At 38.0% G+C, this 22,566-nt stretch overlaps 1 protein-coding gene across 11 annotated transcripts; it reads left to right on the forward strand.

Annotated features, from left to right (window-relative positions):
• Positions 1-90: 90 nt before the first annotated feature.
• Positions 91-22,343, forward strand: SLC35E2B (solute carrier family 35 member E2B). 11 transcript variants are annotated; one of them, XM_083802350.1, is made up of 13 exons: positions 91-7,560; positions 8,490-8,777; positions 9,804-10,748; positions 11,614-11,752; positions 13,470-13,711; positions 14,981-15,502; positions 16,208-16,343; positions 17,228-17,355; positions 18,236-18,356; positions 19,123-19,176; positions 19,551-19,623; positions 20,318-20,463; positions 21,383-22,343. In XM_083802350.1, exons 6-13 carry the CDS (start codon positions 15,178-15,180, stop codon positions 21,627-21,629), a joined length of 1,230 nt encoding a protein of 409 aa, XP_083658476.1. In that variant the 5' UTR covers positions 91-7,560; positions 8,490-8,777; positions 9,804-10,748; positions 11,614-11,752; positions 13,470-13,711; positions 14,981-15,177; the 3' UTR covers positions 21,630-22,343. The 11 variants fall into 11 exon arrangements, with proteins under 11 accessions (XP_083658476.1, XP_083658480.1, XP_083658479.1 ...); XM_083802354.1 differs by lacking the exons at positions 91-7,560; positions 8,490-8,777; positions 9,804-10,748 and adding an exon at positions 10,774-10,941; XM_083802353.1 differs by lacking the exons at positions 91-7,560; positions 8,490-8,777; positions 9,804-10,748 and adding an exon at positions 10,971-11,144.
• Positions 22,344-22,566: the final 223 nt, after the last annotated feature.

A 22,566-nucleotide genomic window follows, 5' to 3' on the forward strand; every position in this document is an offset into this window, starting at 1 on the left:
AAGGTAGAAAAGTGCAAATATAGCTGTTTTTAAATGGAGTTCATTTGCTTCTTCAGGTGATTTTGAAAGAGTTTTCCATCTTCTCTTGCCTGCCTAGCTAAAAACTCTTGCTGTCCATAGCCAAAATAATAACCCAGCATGTCTGTGACAATGGCACTTGATGGCCTATGCAAGAAGCGGGGAAACAGTGATGCCAAAGACTGGACCCTCACTTTTACAAGTAAAATGATTCTTTTGAGATGATTTATATGCAATTGGCCAAAATGAGTGCTTCTTACTGTTCACATGAACCAGCAAAGGGGCTGCAACACCAGGGTTTGTTTAATCAGTGAAAAGTACTCTCCACCTCCCAGCACCCTGGTCTTTTGCAGCTGAGGAAAGTACTTACAGAAGCATTAACTTCACTGACGAAACTGGGATGTAAGAGAACTTGTCCTCTTCTGATACTTTTGTGGACTTCATTGGAAAAACAAACAAACAAAAACAAATGCCCTCTTGGCAGTGCAGTGTGTATCTACTTAGAACTTGCTGATTAGCATGCTAGCTAAGTGTAGTACTACTTCAGTATTTGTAAAGACCTTGTGAAAAAAGAACACACGGATTTCCAAAGGAACTTAACAAGACCTTTGTCAGGAATAAAAACATTTTCTGTGAAAGTATGAAGCTTAATCCCCCAAGGCATGATAATACAGTGCTGTTTTTGGGGAGACAAATGTTTGAATGTGATAACATCTTTTTTTCCCCTTCTAATGATACAATTATTTCTGCCATCCCTAGCTATGAAGACAAAAGGAGCATAGCACAAGCCTGCTTTCTTCAGATAATTTTGGCCAAGTATAGGCTTCCTCCAGATAGAAGTCTTCCCTTATTGTTTCTGTTCTAGGCGAGACCTGCAGCATGTTTGCTTATTTTAGAAAAGCATTGAATATGCTTAATTGTTTTCCTCCATTTCAACAACAATACATAGTCACATTTTGACTTGTGAAATGAAGTCACAGTCATCAGCTGGTACTCTCGTGCTTTCTCTTGATACTGCCAGCTGTATGCGGCCTGACCATAGACATTTAACCTCTTCATGCCTCCATGCTATCTATGAAATGTATTTGTTTCAGATTGAGAAGATTAGGGTGAGAAAAATACTTATACAAGTCTTGAGATCTTCCCTGTAAATTTCCCTACTAAGCTACAACAAACTGTTTTGACTACATTTTGCAGTATGTGAGTACCTGTCTCTTAAAGATGTAGCTGAAGAGGAATGTGATGGCAATGTTTACAGTATATGTAAGTTGCAGTTCCACTCCTACCCAGGGTAGTGTGAGAAAGCAGGTACTACAGAGCTCTTGGGACCTCCAGTCAACAACACCAATGAGAATGAAGGCAGGGCAATCCACTTCTAGCCTCAGTAAGAAAAGACTGACGAGCAAATTATCTTTGTTATGCTGGTGTATCAATAACGCCAGCGTTTATATTAACCATGTGCCCCTCTCACATGCATGTCATGAACCTTCTGTAGTTCCAAAGCAAAATCAGGAAAAGGAGTGAAAGCTGCATTGTCCTGTCAGCAAAACCCCCTGAATGAGAGGATTACTCTTGATTTCCTGAGCACACTTTGTTTTATAAACTGTTACCAGCTGTTCTGCTCTAGTTCCCTAGCACAAAACTAAGAAAGATAAAGACACTTTTCTGAGCAACTTCTTCTACTGCTGTGAAGCTGACCCATTATCTTACATTCTGAGTGCAAGTACTTGATCAGACCTTTTCCAGCTATGATTTCACTCTGTAAGAGCTGCAGTTGGAATACAAAGGGGATGTTCAGGAGTCAGTCCTTCCATAGGAAGAAAACACTGGGAAGAAAGGAAGAGGCAGATCAGCCAGCACCAATGCCTATCAGTGTGCATCCTCCTTTTAAAAGGTTTGGGTAGTTTAAGATCAGTGGCTCTCTAGGTCTATTTATTCTGTCTCTTATTTACTAGACATTAGATATTTTTACAGAATGGTAAAGAAGAATTACGTGTATTTTTTATAGAGGAGACTTCCTGCACAGGTCTCTTTTTCTGGACAGCAGCAATTCCTGTATGGGTTTGACATTCCAGTTTTCTTCAGGAAGATCTCTCACATGTTCCAACCAAGCTGTTGAACTTTCTCAGGCCAGTAAATTCCAAGACTGCAGTACTGCTTGATGTCATTAGGCATCTGCCTTTTATTGTGATCATTCCTAGCTGTTTTCATGGCTTGGCAAGCTCTCTACTTAATTGTGATCATGAAACAATAGGCTACAACCTTCTTAGTTAACTTTCTTGAGTACTTAATTCTTTCTCTCAGCCCCTGCCCAGAGCTGCAGTAGACGTGAATCAACACCCAAAACAAAACAGATTGTCTTGCAACAGAAATGCAAGAGCCAATGACGAAAGCAGCTTCCAGCGTAAGAATTCCCTTTGCCCCACTCTTTTATCACCTGTGGGGAAATGGAGACACATGACGATCAACACCTAGTGCCCCAAAACCTGGAAGCCATAAAAAGCAATCAGTCATTCAATTTCTGGATGAAGCCACATGATAGTAACTGAGAGGAAAAAAATGGGTCACTTTTAAAGTTTCTTTCCTGCTTACATGATTCCCTGGCTGCACACCAACTCTAGCAAAATTGCATTATACTTTCTGATCTCTGCATCATTAAAGTAAAGAAATCAGTGTTCAGATGTAAACAAATCAGTGTTCGGATCGAAAAAAATAATTATAATAATTATAAACAACACTTATTTGTCTGTACGTTTCTATCAGTTTTCCTGTTTGTACTACAGAGGGCTGTTAAGCAGCTGCTACGTAGGCCTAATCTATCATTTTTTTAGAGCTGAAGTAATTAATGGTAAGTGCAGTGTACTTTTTTTTTTTTTTTATCTTTTAGGTAGTCAGATAAAAGGTGCTAAAAAGGATTGCTTTGGAGAAATGACTATATTAGATTTCTCTGGTAGAGAGGAGTACTGCCTTGCATGCCAATGCCCTTGTTTGCCAGGCACTCCTATATTTTCTATATTGATGTGCAAAAGCATAAGGAGATTTAGCTATTTTCAAGTTGCTACATTGCTCCTGCCTGTATTTTTCTTTCTAACTGCAATACAGTTAAAGTATAGCCACCAAAGTCAGTGTGGTCCTTTTGTGATTTGCCAAATCAAAGAGACCTGCGAACAATTGGAAGAGCCTGATCTGGCTGCATAATTTCATAAATAAAACCACAAGGACTTGGATGACTGTAGCCACTGAACTTTCATCAGTTTCAGAGACTATGTGAAGTATGAGAAACACTGGCTGCTATCAGCAGTTGGGCCCTTCCCATGATGAATAATCTTTGCCCTTCTTCCTCACCTCCTTTCACATGTGTTGTGGGAGCTGCTTGGGTGCCCCAGTGATAAATGCTTTATCACTATTACAGTGCTAAAAAATGCTAAACACGGGGCTTTTTGGGCTTGCACACTCTCTTGTTTTGCCTACATCAAGATCAACAGCTGGGAGTGCTGCCTAGGAAAATTGTTTAAAATATGACTTAAGACCCTGCAGCTGGTCAAAAAGCCTGGTACCACTTGGAGATTTCTTGTGAAGGAGAGGAGGCATAAATACCTTGCGCAGGAAGATTTTGTTTTATCTTTTCCTAATCATTCTGGATACTGTGCCAGCTGCAGAAAGTTCCCTCTAACTAATCAGTTCAAGAACAATTTGACATAGTTCTTGTGTGGGAAGTTGATCCCAAAAGATGTAGGATGTGCCTGCTGCTCTCATTGATTCTAAAACGAGCTGCACTGAAGGTGTATGCTCAGGAACAAGGCACCGTGTTTTGGGCCTAAGGATCCAGTAGCAATGTAGAGGCCTCCAGCCTTAGTGTTTTCCACTAAGCTGGGCCAGGAGTGATGGTGGTGGAATCAGAACTGGTTGTTTTATGGGCACATCATGATAGCTGTGCGTGGTTTGAGCTATCTGGGCATCCTTTTGAGCCCTGCCTTCTAATGCTTCTAGTACAACTCCCAGCTAGCTTAAACGGAGAAGCAGCTCTCTTCTAGAACATTTGCATCTAAGCTGATATACTTTCTCTTTGGGTACACTCCTTTTTTTCTCTAGCAAATTAATGTTTTCATAGCTTACAGATTAAACATGCTCTGTGACTTCTTCCTCCAGCTTTCTTTCTTCTACAGGGAAGTAAAGTCAGTGAGAACTAAAATGTAGGAGAAACAACTATCAGAAAAACTGTTTCACACTGAACCTCAGGGCTTGGGAAAGAAGAAATGATGGACTGCTTTTCAGCAGGCAGCGGCTTTCAGCAATCCTTAACTGGAAGGGCAGGTCTGAGCAAACCAAAGAAAAACAGCTGAGTCACTATGAATGAAAGAAATGACTGGGCCAATACTACGATAAGATGTGATGCATCTGATTGAACGCAGATTCCCCCAGAACCAAGACTGATCCTTCTGCAGTGGTCAGTATATGAACCTCTACAAAAGCATTGAGAGAACTGTCCTTCCCCTAAGGTAGCTTGTCTTTTCTCTGCCACCTGTACTACTGTCTGTGTTTTCTGCAATATTGCTTAGTGCTCCTCTTAGGATAAGACCAGAAGGAGAACATAGGCCGAGAAATAATGGAGTATAGGGAGCCTAGGAAACAAGAGGAGGGGTGAAAGGGAGAATTAGAAATTCACAGGGGAAAAGATAGAAAATACTATGAATCCTAAAATAAATAATGCAGATAGGAGAAATAAATCCATTGAAGGAAATGGGAAGGCATATACAAGAATGAAAGAAAAATAGTGAATGACATGTGAAGTGGCTCTGTGAAATGGTATATGGCATCAACCCAGAAATGAGGGACCTTGAGGTGAAGCTGTGCTTCCAGGTGCTGCAGCTATAGGAGAAGACTGTGTATGAGGGCTCCCAAGCTTTCCCTTCTGTTACACTCATTTCCTTTTATGCTATACATTCTGGTGGATTTTGTATGTCTACATACCTTTATTACACAACACTTTAATTGCAGGTGCAGTTTCTGAGAAGACTGATACATGTTATAGTACATGTAGGTAAAGTTAGCATACTGTGACTGGATAAAAAGTAGCTTTCAAGTACTTCTGATGCAGACAGTCTTGAACAAACAGCAATAATATGTACTTACCCTAGGACATTTGCTATTACTAGTTGAACTGTTAAGAAACATGTTTGCTATTGCTGAAAGCATGAGGAACGTCAGGTGTATTACAACATGAGGCCATCTAACTGAAGTGCCACTTTCTTTACCTGAAAGAAACACTGCCTCTTTTGATGCCTATGGAAAAGTCAAGAACAAGCAAAGAACTCAGATCTGTGAAAGAGAGTTTGTCAGATCAACTTGGTTTCTGATGGTGGGGGGAAATAGTGGAAGGTTTATATGTTTCATCCTCATCGGCAGACAGAAAGTTCTGAGCGCTCCCTTCTTTCCACACCTGAAACAATTTAACTGAAAACAAAGATCCAGTGCCTTGAAAAAGTATGTGAGGAGCTCTTACAAGGAAACTAAGCTATAAGATCCCTATCTGCATGGCTGAGCGTCTACTCTTTGTCCTGTCTCCTTTTCTCCCTACAGGATCAATGCTAGTGGCTACAAGACTCCAAAGTCCAGGAAAAAGATGAATCTGCAACTTTTCACCTGAACTTATTTTAGTGTTGAAAGCCCAGTATTTGGTGCTGGCTCCATTTTTAGCATGGAAAGCAAACAAATGTTCAGAAAGCTATATTTCAGCTGTCAGGAATTTGGCTAAAGCAAACAACCAATGAACCTTAAAATAAAAGTAATAATAATAATAAAAATCCCCCTAGCTTTTTCCTGGTAACAGCAGACTCATATCTGATGTGCTTTGGCACTGATTCTGCAGTCCTTCTTAGTTCTCGAGATTTCAGAGGGAGTTCAATCTGACTAACAAGAAGCACAAGTCCACAATTTCAAGTCCACAAATCCTTATATTAACATGAAAGCTATCACTCACCTTTAAAGCTGCCCTGATAAAGGACCACTCATCTTTTTGGTGTGATTTCCTAAGGATATATGGCCGGTGTAATCTCACTGTGTCTGTATATCCATCTTCACAATAATTTGGAGGGCTGTTGCCAATTTCACCTGACCTTGTCAGAGAGGTATAAGTACTAAAAATATTGTGATCCTGTATGTTTCATGAATGTAGGTAGTCAAGGATTGAGAATAAAACGATGTCCCTCAAAAAGGAGTAATGATAGCGTGAGGTGTTCTCAACCTTTATGCTCGGGAGAAACTCATGCCTATGTTAAGAGAAGAGGCGAAGATCTGCTAAAATTATTAGTGTGAGACCATACAGCCCACCAAAATACTTGACACAAACTCCCAGCAACTGTAACTTGGGCAGAGCTCTGAAGGATAAAATTATTCCTCAAAAAATGGCAGACATCCTTCCTGTCTGTCTCTAAGATTCCTATATGGCATAAACCACCTGGTAAGAATCTTCCCCACTGCATCTTCTAGACCAGGTTTAACTTGTTTGTTTTTTTCTTGTTTAATATTTAAACAGAAGGCTGGGATGCATACATCAAAGTAATCTGCATCTCTGATGCCTGTTCCTTATTGACCCACTTCGCTGTAGATATTTAACTAAATGTACCATTAATACGTAAGTTGAATAGGCAAATTCTGCTTTACTGTAATCTTCCTAGCTTGGCTGGCATCTCTTCTCTATTGAAAATAATGTTTGGATGACTTCAAGGAACAAGGAACCTCCTTCTCACATTTGTGATAAGTACACAACCATAAAAGAGAAAGACTCCTAAGAAGCACGGCAAGGGGAAGTTCAACTACAAAGCTTAGTAACACACAGAATACAATCTTTGTGTTACATTGTATTGTTGTGAAATACAAACAAGATAATCTGGAATGGCAATACCTCCCTTAGCACACCGTATCCTTTTGTTTCCTTGCAGCAGGCCACCACAACTCTCTTAAAAACACAATGCTGCACTTATGGATATTATGAGAGTGGCTAACAGCTGTGTCATTGCATCCAGACTTGAGATTCTGATTCCATTCATAGGTTAGATTTATGTGACTTTGGAACAGTTATTTTACGTATGGAAATTTGATGTAGAGTAGGTAAAGTGAAGGTAGTAATAGTAATTCTGTAGTAATCCTATGTGAGTAAAACTATATTTATGTTACTTTCAGATAGTGTCATAAAGAAACACACAGAATCACAGGATCACTCTTGTCATTGTGAAGATGCACGTTTTGTTATTCGATGATAGGAATAATTCTGCCTGATCTTTCTGTTATCAATGCCCATATCAGAGATGTCTTTCTAAGATTTTCACGTCCAAGATTTGGACGAAAGCAAAGTTAGTTAAAGTCAGGAGACTAACCAGGAGTTTTGGCTTTTGCTCAGCAGAGAAAACTGTGAAGTTGATGATGGATTGAAACATCACTAGCAAGAAGATAAGACCAAAGACAACGAGCTCCTGCCAATTCTCCTGCAGGATTCCTCTAGCCACATAGTATACACAGAATACTGGGAAGGAGAAGGGAAAGGTCAGTTACAGGTGAACACAAATTGCACACAGTGCTATTTTTCAACATACTTGATCTAGGTGACAAAATGGAAGTATCAAAACTGGGCAATCCTTAGTCAAGAGCATATTTTCATTCTTACCGAGGAACCTGAATATGATACTTCCAGTCAGATGCTGTGAGTACTCTTCCCTGTGTTTAGCATACAAAGAATGAATTATTTCATTGGACTTTTAAATTACTTGTGAAGTAACACTTTGCTAATAACAACGTATTAGCTATCCAAACTAATTAACAGCTGTGGTATATTTTATTACATGAATACTATACTGTTGAACAATATATTTGGGTTAAATGAAGCAACATTATTTTTATTTTATTAAAGAATTGAAATTACATAATCTTTCCAGTGAGTAATTCAAGTGACTAGCAAGGACTATACTACTCATATACATATGGTATTGTTTGTGTGGCTCTGACAGCTACATGTGTTGAAATTTACTTAGACTGGATTCATAACGGTTCATTTGTGTTGTGGAAATTTTGAAACACACCACCCACCAAACTGTAGTCCAGAAAGACACTGATTCAGGAAAGTTCTGAGGTAATGTTTTGTGAAATACATCAAAAAAACACCACTCAGTACCACAGTTAGCTGTCACTGTTGAACTCTACAAAGTTTAAATAAAGTCTTTCCTTTTATAAAAACATGAATCAGTGCTTTGTTCCTATATAGGATGCTCCTGCAAACACTAGCTCATTCTTACCATAGACAAAGTAACTATATATTTTTTTCCCCGGAGTTTTACTTCCCGGATTGGGCACATGAAGTAATCTAGTTTTTCTAGCCTGTGACAAAGGGTCATAAAAGTTTTCAAAGTAACATAGTAACTTCAGCTGCTCTAAACAAGTTTTAAGGTGAATGAACTTCCTCTTCCTCTTTCATTAAGGTAATAACGAAAACTGAAAATGATTAGCAAACTAGAAGTGAATCGTGATTTTTTTGCGTGTCATGACCTCAGGAAGACCTGAAAGATGCAGGACGGTATTTCCATGTTTTGCAAATTCATCTGCTAAAGCAGAAGTCCGTACAAATAACTTGGAAACAAACTTTTCCCAGACTGTTTGCAGAGATGGCATACGCACGTTTCTGAGATAAAAGACATCCCCTTGGTTTTTGGAAAGTGAAGGCCACAACAAATTAAATTCAAAACTGCCTTTGAAGTAACATTCTAGTGGTAAGTCCAAATGATTGTTACAACTGGGGCATCTATGTTTCTTTAAAGAACTAGTATCAATTTTTGTCAGTCTTTGTCTAGCCTACAGAAAATGTGGGTTTGGCATGTTTATGTTTAGCTTACACATCTTTAAATCACAAGGCAAGCCACTTATAGTTTGAACCTGTTCCGTGAATGTTATCGTTACCAACTAATGTGTTAAAACAATAACTTTTGTTATTTTTGTTATGTTTGTTAATTAAAACTTTGAGATCTGAAGTAATGTGTTAAAAATATATTGTTTCTCCTGACCTAAACCAGAGGTTTGTGAGAGGCGTGAATTTCTTCCCATGTTTGCTGCAGTACAGAACGCTAATTATCAACAGGAGGTAGGAGGGAAAAAGAGATTAGAAAGCACGTTTTTTCCTTCCTGATATACAATATCATGATTCATTTGGTTTCTTATGAAGGTTCTTCATTTTTCTCTCTGAAGCACAAAACAGCAATTGCTAACAAAACCAGTGTGACAGATTGGAGGCACCAGTGTTCTAAGATTGCATTTTTTGTTGGTATGCAGATCTTGTGTGAAAAGCTGCTAATCCAACCGGCATTTTAGAATAAATGTGTTGTTTGTATGTGCCTAATTACAGAGTCCGGAGCAAAGCTATTGTCTTTGTTCCCTTTGGGTGGAAAACATAAAGCTGGACAGCAATGACTGCTTATGATCAATGTGAAGGCCAGCTGCCCTGCAGGTACACAAGGTGTTACACCCCTGAGCGTTCTGGTCAGGTAGCTAAAAGCCAAAACTTGCTAAAACCATTAACGAGGACTTCCTGGAATACTTATGGTTGCACTGATTTTCATGTTAAGTTTCATTTCTATTTAATATGAATGGACCCAGGAATATGAATACACAGTGTCTGCTGAATCTATATTAGGACATATCCAAGGAAGTCTGGATTTTGCTTCTAGTAGGACATAAATTATTAAAAAAAGAAGGATTTAAGAAAAATGAGGTCTATATTTTTCTTCATTGAAATATTTCAGGTGAAGCAACATCCTTGCAGGAACTTTACAAAGAGAGAAAACTTAGCATTTTCTTATGTTTCGGATCAAATTGCATATACTTGGTTTCTTGCAAAGTAAGAAGGTTCCTTGAAACGAGCTACCACTCAGAAATAAGCACGGCGTATCTCAGGAGATGTGCATTCTGTGGCAAGCCTCGGAGTGTGGACACCCCTGAATTCCCTAACAGACGACAGCACAGGCTGAAATGGGAAATGGGAATTTTTTTTCTGGCACTGATGAACATGCAGTTATCTTTCTGAAAATGAAATGAAAGGCTGTCATTGCTACATCTGCCTAATGAAATACCATGAGGAAAACTAACTGCAGCAAAACTTTCTACAACCTGAATGTTTTTTTCACACTGTTCACACATCAAGGTGTTTTGGATGACAGCATATCTCTTGCCGATCTCCTCCCTAAAATACTACTGGCAAAAACAACAATGGCAAAAGCATCTAACTCCTTAGTAGAAGATTCTATGTGCAATATATCACGCCAGATGGAGAGAAATAAGAAATTTCAATTGCTTCTTAATTACTACTTTGGTAAAAAAATGTATGTTTTAAAATACAAAGAATTTGTTTCTTACCAACTCCAACTAACCGTATAAGAGAAATGGTGAAATCTTCCTCAGTTTGTGGAACAAGTGTCTCTATGGTTAGCCCTGTTACACTTAGCAGAGACAGAACAGACACAGAAACAGATCTTCCCAGGGAATGATAGCTCTGAACAGGGCTTTATCTGCAAAGGAAGAAAATTTTCAATCTCGTATCACAGCATGAACTGTTTGCTCTTCCTAAGAAACACATTAAAGCAAGTAGGTAATTGACACAAGCGCAGGGTTTTCCTGGGAAAAAAAGAGAGAGGAATGTTTTACAGCGGAGTCGAAACTTCGAAGCTGCTGAGGGAGGGAGAACTCTGTTGGTAAGTGATCTCAGCCTGGATTTTTCTGCTTTATCCCAACGACCCGCGTCCTGCTTTTCTATCACAGCACACGTGCTCAGCACGTCGCTTTCTCCCAGTAACCCTTCCCGAGATTTTTAGAAAACTGCAAAGAAAGGGTCACGTTTCTGGGCAATGTACGACGGATTCGTGCCTTTTTTCCGAAGGATTTGAGGTGCTTTTTTCTGTTTACTTTCTGTTTTCTTCCGGGGGCGGCAGGGACGTCACTTCCCCGCCCGTTACCGGCAGCTCCCGGCGGCGGAGCCCTGGCCCTTTGCACTGGATCGACTCATTTATTCTCGCCTTTTTACCCTAAAACCGCCTTGATTTACTGATTCAACCCTACCCCGGGCCGCGGGACCGGCCCCGAGGTGCAAGGTGGGCAGGATGGGGCCACCGGGCGTGAGGCTGGGCTACAAGGAGGGCTTGGGCGACCTCAGCTGGTGCGGGCATCCCTTTGTGCAGGAGGCATCAGTGCTTCTAGATTGTGTTCGTGGTCTGCCTTTATAAACGTCTTGGGTGCTCTCGTTGTCATTTAGCGAATCACTTAATATTTATTGCTTACTGGGAAGGAGGAATTGCCTGGCAATTGCTGCAGGCAGCGTGTGGGTGCCTTGTGTGCTGTGGCTGTAGGCTCTGACATGCACACCGACCTCTGGTCATTTTTTTTTGCTGTCAGGCTAGCTCTGCTTTCTCAAATACTTGTAACTTTGTTTGAGGTTTTCTGTGTGGGATATAGGACTGACCTTACAGAGGTCTTTGTGGATATTCTCAAAAGGTATCTGTCTGTGTGCATTAACAAGGGGCCAGAAGAACCGTAGCAATGACTTTTTATCTCCCCTGTCAGATGGTGATCATTCCAAAGTCCAGAGCTCTTCCAATCGTGGACGAATGAGTGCGATAAGGAACCAGCGGCGTCACGTGCAACGGTGATGGTCAGAAAGTGCTTTGCTGTATAAGACACAATGAGAGCTTCCGACTAAAAGGTATCTGCTTCAAGGTCAGCTCTATGACAGCACAATTTTATATTAAATCTGTAACTGTGCTAAGCTAGAGTTGCAAGAATTAGTTAAAAAGCACAGAATCTGTAGTGCTGGAAATGTTATTTTTTATTTTCACAATCAGCGGTGTCTAGGCACAGTATATGTAACTTTTAAAAGACACCATATTTCCTCTTTCACATGCCTAATTCATTTCTTATCACTGTATATGTTAATCTTTAAACAATTTTAGCCTTTCAGTTCTAAGGTAAGACTCTGGCTATATGGAACAATTGTGTTGTTGCCTTTTTTTATTTTTGACAGTTTGTTAAAGGTTAAAACTGCATTGTCTCATAAAAAGAAAGCTAAGTGAATACTATTATGAGGATTTTTGGGCACGCCTGATTATCCCATTGAAACAATTAATATCCAAGTTATTTTTTTTTCCTCTTACCCTTTGCTTTTTTATAAAACATGGCTGAACATGTTTTCAAACAAGATGAGTGGGGGTTGTTAGAGTTGGGCGAAGGCAGCCCAGCTGACTGCCCTTCCCTAATCTGCAGCTCCGGTAAAAGCTCAGCGAAGGCCAGCTGCAGAATGTTTCAGGGTCCTGTTATGTTGCCCAGCACTTGCAATGGGATTTTCACCAGCTGCTTTGCACTTGTGGCTCTGCAGTTGTTCTTCTTTGGTGGGGTGATGTGACACAAACCTTCTCTTCACCAGAAAACGAAAACTTATTTTGCTTGCTTGTAAATTGTGTTAGACAATTTTACTGCTGTAAAACTTTACATGAGGTCTATTTCTTGTTTGTTCTCTTACTTACTTCAGTGTGGAGTGTTATAGTTGCATTTTAAAACATTTTTTTTGAAAACTAATGCAAAAATGCAGCATGCACATTCTTGTTAATTTGTGTTGCCTCTGCATTTTATTGTCCCCAAAACTTGGGGTGTCTTTTCTTCTTTTTCTGTAGAAAACTATTCATGTAGACTTCATACTGCTGTTACAACAATGTGGTTAAACTGCACAGGTGTGGATTAGGAGTAGATGACGTGCACTAATCCTAGCAGGGATTAAGAGCAGTGTTTTTGCTTCAGCCTTAAGTTTCAGTGGAGAACAGTTTCCATGGTTTGGTTCAATACTCATTTATTGTAGCAGGAGCAAGTGAAGGGGCTACCATGTATTACAGAAGCTGTGAGCTGGTGCTTACTGAACTGTGACACCACTTCCAGAGAAGGCACCTTACAGATATCTGTCATTTCTATATATTCATGCTGGCATGAATATATATATATATATCCATGGCTGGCAGCAAAATAACATTCATTCTTACAAAGGCCACCTGTACACAATAGAAAATAGTGTAAGTGATGTAGTAACCAAACCATGATGGACTGGGTTCAATTTGATGCGACTATAGGAGTCAGTGCTGTTTTTCTCATCCAAGTATGACTGCTCTGTTAAAAACTGAGGGAGAGTAGTATTTTTTATTAAAATTAGGTGCTTGAAGACATTAGCTGCAGGTGCATTTATTTATTTTCTTCACTCTTAAAAGTTCCCTTAGAACAGGTTTTTTCCTGCTCCCCTTTAAGTTTGAAACGAATACAGCCCTAAGTAAACTTTGAACTACTAAGAGTAGTTACTTCTTGTAAGTCAAAATTTGAGGCTTTCAAAGTTTATGCTCCCTGTGTTTTAACCTTTAATGCTTTTTTTTTTGTTAATATAGTTGAAAATGGGAGAAGATGCAAGGAAGAGTGTAAAATGTGCAGCATGCTTCTCATTTTTGTGAGCTGGAAGACTCAATGTTTGCACGTAATCCAACAGAAACAGTCTACCAACTACTGCCACGTTTTCATCTATTGGTAAACATCAGCTGCTGGTTGCTCTTAAGGGAGGATGATTGAATTACTTCCAGATGGAGAACTCTTTCAGCCAATTTAAGACTTTCCAGTTGATTTAAGGCAGCAGGTCAGTAATTTAGGGATGTGTTTTTTCTTATTGCTGTTCTGCTTCCTGCCACATTTGGGATCGGTGATATAAAATACAAAAATGCAGTGCTACTGAAGGTGGAAGTTTGTTGTGCATAATTATTTTTGTTTTTAATTGAGTAGTGTGAATAGGAAAAGTATTAACAAAGTTTTGGTAGCTTAATGATTTTAAAGGTATAGTGGTTTTTTTTGCTTCTTTTTTTTCTAAAAGACACGAAAAAGGAAGAACCAGGTTTTCATTGCAAATTATCTTAAAGAATGCATTTTTTTTCATGTTATGCTAGTTTTGTTTTAAGCTGGATAACACACTTGTGTGTATATGGTTTAACATGAATGTGTCAGGTGTACCTCAATGTGCTGCTAACCTGATTCCCTGATAAATGGAAAGGGATAAGGTGATGGGGTGGAAATGTTCTGTGCGTGACTGTAACAACAGAAATAGAGCACACAAGGAATGGAAAATTTCTATGTAAAGTAGAATATGTCAACAGACATCATAAAATTAATTTTTAGTGCCTCTTGATAGTTACCTTTTGTTGTTGAGATACCCCACTGGACACTATAAAAGCATGAAGAAAATAGTGTATCCTGTTCGCTTGTTAACAAAATCAGGGCAGGTGCAGTAGCTCTTGTTTAGAACCCTTGTATTTTGTCTTAGCATTGATTATTTCCTGTGCTGTCACTGTTTGATGCACTCTAGTGTTATGATCTTATTTCAGACATCTTTTCCAAGATGTCCAATGATTAACTATCCATACAAGAACCACTTCATTTGCATAAGGCCCACCATATTATCTGTCCAGCAAATGTACTTTTAGATTTAAAAAAATACAACATTTAAACTCTAATTTCCCCGACTGCTTATTTGTTGAGGAGCAAAAGACTTTGTCCTTTCATTCTCATCTGATAAATTTTTTTTCTTTTGCTCCTAAAACGTAGAGTGCAAATTAGAAAGCTATAAATCCGACCACATATTTTAATGTTGCAGATAAGCTGCTCAAGTGCTCTTTCTTTCTTTGGACTTTGTTAGCATTATGATACTAACTAACATTACGTAATTTGGGAAAAGTAAAGGTCATAGTCACATTAGAAGTGCAAAATTCAGTTGGAAAGATGAGGTACCGAAGATGAGATACTTTTCATCTTTCATAAATAGCAAGCAAAAATGTGGTATTTTTGTTGTGTTAGGGATTTAAAGTGTTATGTGCATGGCTAAATTTTGTTTTCCTTCTGTTTTTTTCATTCTTAGGTGGAAAAAGTGGAACAGAGCACATGAAGAAGCATCCAAAGTTTATGCAAGATGTTATTTGGAGGACCAAATACGCTTTTAGAGGCCATTGGAGATGAAAGATTAATCACATGATATTTTTTTCCCTCTAAGTGCTGTTCTGTGCTAAGTCAATGTTGCTCCGTATTAAGGACGGATACTAGTTTGTTAATGTCATCATGTCAACTGCGACAAGTGCTGAGACACCGGAGGAACCTAACCCTCCCCTCCTTGAAGAAAAGCCAAAGGGAAAACCACTATTTCATTTGGGTTCACTCTTTGCTAACAGGAGTGAAAAATTTGTAATTGCGAGGAGCGATAGCGTACCAGAGGAGAATGTTCTGAAAATAACTATCACAGAGACTACAGTCATTGAGTCAGACTTGGGCATCTGGAATTCTCATGCTCTCATCTACCTCACTTTGTGGTTTTTCTTCAGCTTTTGCACTCTTTTTCTTAACAAATACATTCTTTCATTACTGGAAGGAGAGCCCAGCATGCTAGGTAATCCTACCTTTCATTTACACTTCAATTCCAGTAACATATTTGACAATAACAGCTCCTTCTGTATAGAGCTGAGGGAGTAAATGGTTCAGCTGAAGTGAAAAGGACCTAGTTAGGAGATGTGGGCGTGGATTTTGGGGCTGAGAACTTGTAAATTGTAATCTCAGCTTTTAAAGGACTTTCTGATGGTGTCCTTTCCTTCTCTTGTCCCTCCACCTTCTGGAAGACGCAATGAAATTTTGCTCATAGAGGAGCTGTAAAATGGTGTTTGAGAAATAACAGCTGGGGGTGGTGGGGGGGGGGAGTGTAATTAAATTTTTGGTTTTCTCTGCAAGAGGGTAGTGTGGGTTCTTGAAAAATGTAATAAAACAGAGTAAGCTGTTGATAGTCTACAGAGCTGATTAACTTGTTTGATTAACAAGATAATTAACAAGATTAACTTGTTTGTGTGTAAAAATGCAAGAGTTGCCTTCATGTGGGCTTATTTTTCTGTTTGTTTTTTTTTTTAAGGGCAAACAAAAAGCATTTTAACTGTGATCTTGTTTTATTCTGCTGCCTTGCTGGTAGATGTAGAAGTAAAGGGCTTTTGTGAGAATCCATAAAGTCTAGAAACACTGCAGATAAGTTTATGTAAGAAATTTTCTCATGATGCTTGATCTGTGACGTTCCCATTGTCTTCTGATTTTTTTCCCCATCTCTCTTTAGGTGCTGTTCAAATGCTTTCAACCACCTTCATTGGCTGTATAAAAATGTTTGTTCCATGCTGCTTGTACCAGCACAAAACACGCATCTCTTATCCACCCAATTTCATCATGATAATGCTGTTTGTTGGATTAATGAGGTAAAAGGTTAAATTAGAGATATATCCCATTTGTTCATTGTGTTCTGAACAGAAGCTATGTTTTTATTCTCTCTTCATTTTCTTTCTTACCTTCATAGAAAGACTGGAAGGTGTTTGGAAAAGACTGTTCATCTTTCTTCCCCAAAATCACAAGATAATTTTATTTTTAGTTCCTATTGGTAAACGCGATGTTCATTTTTCCAACTGTCAATTTTTGGCTAGCTTTGCCTACCATCACTTTAACCTCTTTCATGACATACTTCTCATAATGTTATCTTTCCATTTACTTTCTTCCTCTTCTCTTTTGAGGCTGATATTTGTTTAGTATAGTAGTATTTATTATGATGTTGCTTTGTTCTGTCACCTTTTCCAGCAATTTGCCTCAAGTGATACGGACTTGACATTTACCTTCTAAAAGTAATTATTTGCTGTGTGCTGGGATAGCATCAGTCTGTGGTCTAGGAGAGAAAAAAAGACATGTTAATTCGGTTTTCTCAACACTGCACAAATGGTAATAGGGTAGCAGTGCTGAAATTAACCATCAGGGCAGCAGCTATTAACTCAGAGCAGTTTCATTGTAATGTAATTGTTTAAAGTATAGGTAAATATGTAGCATACCTAACTTGCAGCACAGATGGATAACTGCAAATGATGTAATTTCCTTAGCAGGTGCCGTGGAATAAAGCTGAACAGTTACTGCAGTTCAGTCAAGCTACCACAATTCTGATAACTTGATTGCTAGTTATACCTCCCCATATTCTTAGTTACTGCAGGTAAAATTTAGGGAAAGTATAATGCAATTCTTTTCTGTGCTAGATAAGTAAGAGCGGCTGTTAAGGAGTTATTTTATTTTCTACTTAATTTCATTTGTTTTTCGATTACAGATTTGCAACAGTAGTCTTGGGGCTTGTCAGCTTGAAAAATGTGGCTGTTTCATTTGCAGAAACAGTTAAAAGCTCTGCACCTATATTCACTGTTATCATGTCTAGGATGATATTAGGGGAATACACTGGTGAGTACTGTTCTCTTTTTAAATATGATTTTAAAATCATATTTATATCCTGTATAATAGTGTCATTTATTTGGCCATGGACAGGGAGATACCACTGAAATAATGTAGGTCATTGCATACTGCTGAAAGAATCGTTCTTGTTGAACGCAGTATGTTGAGTGTTTATAAGTGAAAAAAGATTTAATGTAGCTGTGTAAGGGCAGTGTTGCTCTGAAGTTATTTTTCTGTTAAGAAACTGTAATTGGAGCATTAAATAATTGAAGTTCTGTGTGTTTCTTCTTAGGAGGACAGCTTGCCTCTCAGAATTTAAAAACCTTGAATTTATTTACTGTGTTCACTCTCTTGCTAAAAACTTAATAGCTGGCTTACCACAGTTCAAGTCTCCAGTATAATTTCTTTGTAATTTGACATGCAATTGCATACTATTTGCTTGGAAGAGATTTTGCTTCTAGCCAGCTATAAATCACAGGAATTATACAGAAGCAATGTATAGATTGCTTTCTGATGCAAAGCTCAAACAGCAAAAGGCTGAAATGAGCCAGAGGAAGAAGAGTAATCCAATCACAGAGTAAACAGGGAGAGTATAATTTTCTTCTGTTGTTTAGTGAAAAAGATGAAACAAAGACAGTCAGTCCATTTTTCTTCTCCAAGACAGATATTTTTATCAGTCAGTACATGTCCATATTGTTCTCAAGAGCATATTGCTGTTGCCTGAGATCTCACTTTAGAACCTCTGAACTTTAAAATGCAATCAAATAAGTTGCTTTTACTTTCAAATAAAGAAGTTAAGGCCAAATTTAAACCTTTTAAAATTTATATTTTCCTTAACGCATATGAAAATATATGTAACTGAAACTGGATTTATTATTTTAATTTTCAGGACTGCTGGTTAATCTCTCTCTCATTCCTGTTATGGGTGGGCTAGCTCTGTGTACAGCTACTGAAATCAGTTTCAACATTCTAGGTTTCTCAGCAGCGTTATCTACTAATATCATGGACTGGTAAGGCTTAACGACAGGTACATGTGTGGAATAAAGGGGAGAGTTGGCAATGGTTTATTTTTATTTAATTTATTTTAGGGTTATTCAATTTAATTTAGGGTTCTAATTGTTTCTGCTTTAGAGCAAAGGTTAAATAGTTCTGAAAGTTGAAACTTAGGGTCCATGAGGACATAAAATAAGCATTTTTCACACGCAGTATATCAACATTTTAGCTTAAGTCACAGAGCAGGTTGGAATTTTCTGTATAATAATCCTAAAAGAGCAGGAGATGAATGTGAAATACAGCTACTTTGAAAAATGGTCACATTTCACCTTGAGAGTGGTGGTGTTATGATTCTCATGTTCTTATTTAAAGTAACACTTTGAAATATGTATTGACTCACTCTTCTTATAAGGAAGTTATATATAGAATAAGGCATGACAGCATGTTAAGACAGTATGAAAGCTTCCAAAATATGCTTCAGAACTGTTATTTTCAAGAGGGGTGCACTAGAGTAGCAATGCTATCTGCTAGAGCTTTTTTCACCATAAGTATCTTTGTCTATCCTTTCAAATTTACCATACTTTAAAATATTTCATTTAATTCTATGTAGTATTTAGAAGAAAGTAAAATTTAAGCCTAGCTTTGGTTGGAGATTGGGTGAGGGGGGTGGAATGTGTAGAAGGTGTATCTACTTATCTAAGGGAAACAGTTGTCTTTCTCATGGTTTGATTTGTTTGTCATAACTAATATTTACAGGTAAATGTTTTTTTGTTTCTTTTCTAGTTTGCAGAATGTCTTTTCCAAAAAATTACTCAGTGGAGACAAATACAGATTTTCGTAAGTATTTAAAATTTTTCAGATTTGATTCAAGATTGACCTAAGGAATCCATGTGTTTACAATTATGTTGGAGTAAGCTGCCATGAACTTTATGAACTTCTGAAACATGACCTTTACCATAAAATTTTACTGCTCATGTTGGTCTTGAAAATACTTGCCTTTTATCTTCAGTCTGTCTTGGCCAACACAGAACACGAAACGCTACCTTTGCAAGAGATTGCTGAATGTGTTGTCCCCAGAGCTTAGTACGCAACTTCTCTGTATTACTTATTATTGTATTTACAGACATCAAGGAGGCATGTATTTAAATCTGATGCAATTTTCTTCAGCTCTAAGAAAAAGAAAATTAAAAAAATTTTTTTGTCCTTTGTAGGGCCCCAGAGCTGCAGTTCTATACAAGTGCTGCTGCAGTGGTTATGCTTATTCCAGCTTGGATATTTTTCATGGTAATTTGAATTTGTTAACACTGATTTATGTTGGTTTTCGTTTGTTTTTTTTTTTTACTTGTGCATATGGTTAACCTTAATTTTGCTTTTAATTCCTCTCCTTTTTTTAATCACCCTGAAATACACTTCGTCTCGCATTTGTAAGAGCTTTGTGTGGAGAGGGGAGAATATTAAAAGAAATGGTTTGTCACAGGCCTGAGTTGACAGGTGACCCAAAAAGCCTGGGTTTATTCAGGATTTTAAAGTCAGACAAAATCATGATTTTGTCTGACTTTATAAATACATTTAAAGTTTTAGATAAAGATTTGAAATACAAATCTTAAGTAATTATTGACTTTTTGCCAATATTTATGTGGTGTGCAGGAATATTAACTCTCTAAAAGCAAAATTGAGGTGAGGTAAATAAAATGTATCACAATAAATGTGTCCTTACTGTATTGGCATTTTATTGCTATGCATCAGTGTTCAAAAATACCTCACTGGCAAGCTGAACGCAGTGGAAAATTCAGTCAGATAAGAGCTCTTTTTAATCTTTTAGGAATGAAAACTTGGAGAACATGAATGTCCTTTATGTTTTAGATCTTGTTTTGGTGACGTTTAAATGTAAAACTAGTATCTTATTAAAATAATGAGGAGGGTGAAAATTCACTTTTAGATTTGTTTATAAATGAAATGCTTTTTTTTTTGCATTTAGGATGTGCCAGTGATTGGGAAAAGTGGAAGGAGCTTCAGCTACAACCAAGATGTTGTTGTACTTCTCTTAATAGATGGAGTCTTGTTCCACCTGCAAAGTGTTACAGCCTATGCCTTGATGGGAAAAATTTCTCCTGTGACTTTCAGGTAAAACTGTCTCTTCATGTCAAGAACGCATTTTTTCTTAGTATTTCTGTTTGGGAACTAGGTAATAAATCTTTCATGCAAAGAAGTAATGTAAATGCAGAAATGTTCCAAATGTAAAAAGAAATCTTTTCACATCCAGATGACCAAAACTTCTTGGTTTGTTCCCTCGTTATGTGAGGAGAGCAGCATTTGACACATGCTGTTGAGTTTATGGAAGAGGTGCTCACGTTTGCTTCACTGATAAGGCAATAATACTTAAATACATCTAAATGCAGGATGGAGTATAAGCCTGTATAGGCTGTTGCATAGTTTGGATTCAATAATTCATAATTTGTATGAATAGCCCTGAGGCATGTGGGGTAACTCTGGTCCTAAACTCTGCAGGGCTCTGCTGTTTTATACATGCAGGTGTCCCTGCTACAGTCTTGTGACAGTTCACTGTTTACATGTATTCTGAAGTTAGTTTTCTCTACCTAACAGGCTGTAAGAGCATGTGCTTATATTTGTGTATACAACAATTCCTGTTGTTATACTATTGGTATGCTTTAGATACAGGTTCTTTTCTGCTTATACTACTATATTACCTGCATAGTAACAGCTCAGTAGTGATTGATAGTTGTGGTGTGTTGGTTTTGTCTGGGTATATGTTTTAGCTAGAATTGAATTTCTAATGTTATACTGCATGCTTAAAACCAAAAAATATGAGATGATTTATTAATTCTAAAATTAAGATGAGTTTAAAGATTCTAGTGCCAATATACAACCAGTTTGGCTACAGTATTATGTTAAGTAGGAAAAATAGAATCTGACTCGGTGTTTTAATAGCAAGCAAAACAGAGATCCCACTGCATTAAGGTGTGATCATGTGTGGGATATGAGAGAGTTTTCTTTGGCCCTAACTTCTGTAATTCCTTTCCAGTGTTGCTAGTACTGTGAAGCATGCACTGTCAATCTGGCTAAGTATTATTGTGTTTGGTAACAAAATCACAAGCCTTTCAGCCATTGGGACTGTTCTAGTGACAATTGGAGTTCTGCTCTATAACAAGGCAAAGCAGCATCAGCAAGAAACCATACAGAGCCTGGCAGCTGCAGCCCCGCAACCCGCACAAAGTACGACTGAAGATACTGAGCCACTAATTTCCAAGGATTTGAAACCGTATGATTAATATGGTCACTTATTCTTACAACTTAGTGCATCTCAAAGGAGCTCTTCCTGAAAGCAGTTCTTTCTTCGGCTGTTGATGCTGATGTGGTTCCTTTGAATTCACAGCAGGTCAGACACGGGACTTGAAGCAGAGAGAAAACAATGAGAAGAACCCAGTAAGCCTTGATTTACTGAGAAACTGAAATACCAGAGGAACTAGTGTCATGCAATGTGGTAAATGTGGGTTTTTTGATCTTTTTGACTGCAAATAACACACAAGCCTATATTAGAGAAGGAACTTCTGTATCTTGTAAGAAAATGATTCCGTTCTCCTTACCCATCAAAATAATGTGAAAACATTGCCCCATCCCTATATTAGGCTCACAGTGAAATGAAATTGGTGCATAACTGAAATTTCAAGTTGGTGGTTACTGCGTGCTGCATCCTCCATTATTTGTTTGTGTTGTAGAGCTGGAAGGTGAACCTCCCTCTCTTCCCCCCCCAGTTCCTGTCTCAGCAAATGACTTATTTTGGTATACCTTTAGTTGAAGTAAACTGTAGAAATGAGTCCATGCCCCAAAGAACTGATGAGGAGCTATTTCCAACTACAAAGCTAGCAATGAAACAGGATTTTTCTGCTAAAATTTAACATGCAACCAGGATGCAATATTTCCGTATTTAAAATACTGAAATGCAACTGTACATACTGACACTATATAAACAGTGTTGGAATAAATATGTGCAGTTACTTATGGATTGCCAAAATTTCTTTTTTTTTATAAAGGAGCCATGATCTCTATATTTCTATCAGAAACCATTTTTATATACTTTTTTTTGTTTTATGTATTTTTATGAGGATTTTTTTTAACATCGCTTCTAAGACTGCAGACTGCGACAAAAATGCTGCCTTTCAGAAACTCGGGGTTATTACCCTATGTGCAAGGTATTTCTGTCATTTC

This window comes from Anser anser (assembly GCF_964211835.1).
Source record: "Anser anser genome assembly, chromosome: 17".
NCBI classification, from domain to species: Eukaryota; Metazoa; Chordata; class Aves; order Anseriformes; family Anatidae; genus Anser; species Anser anser.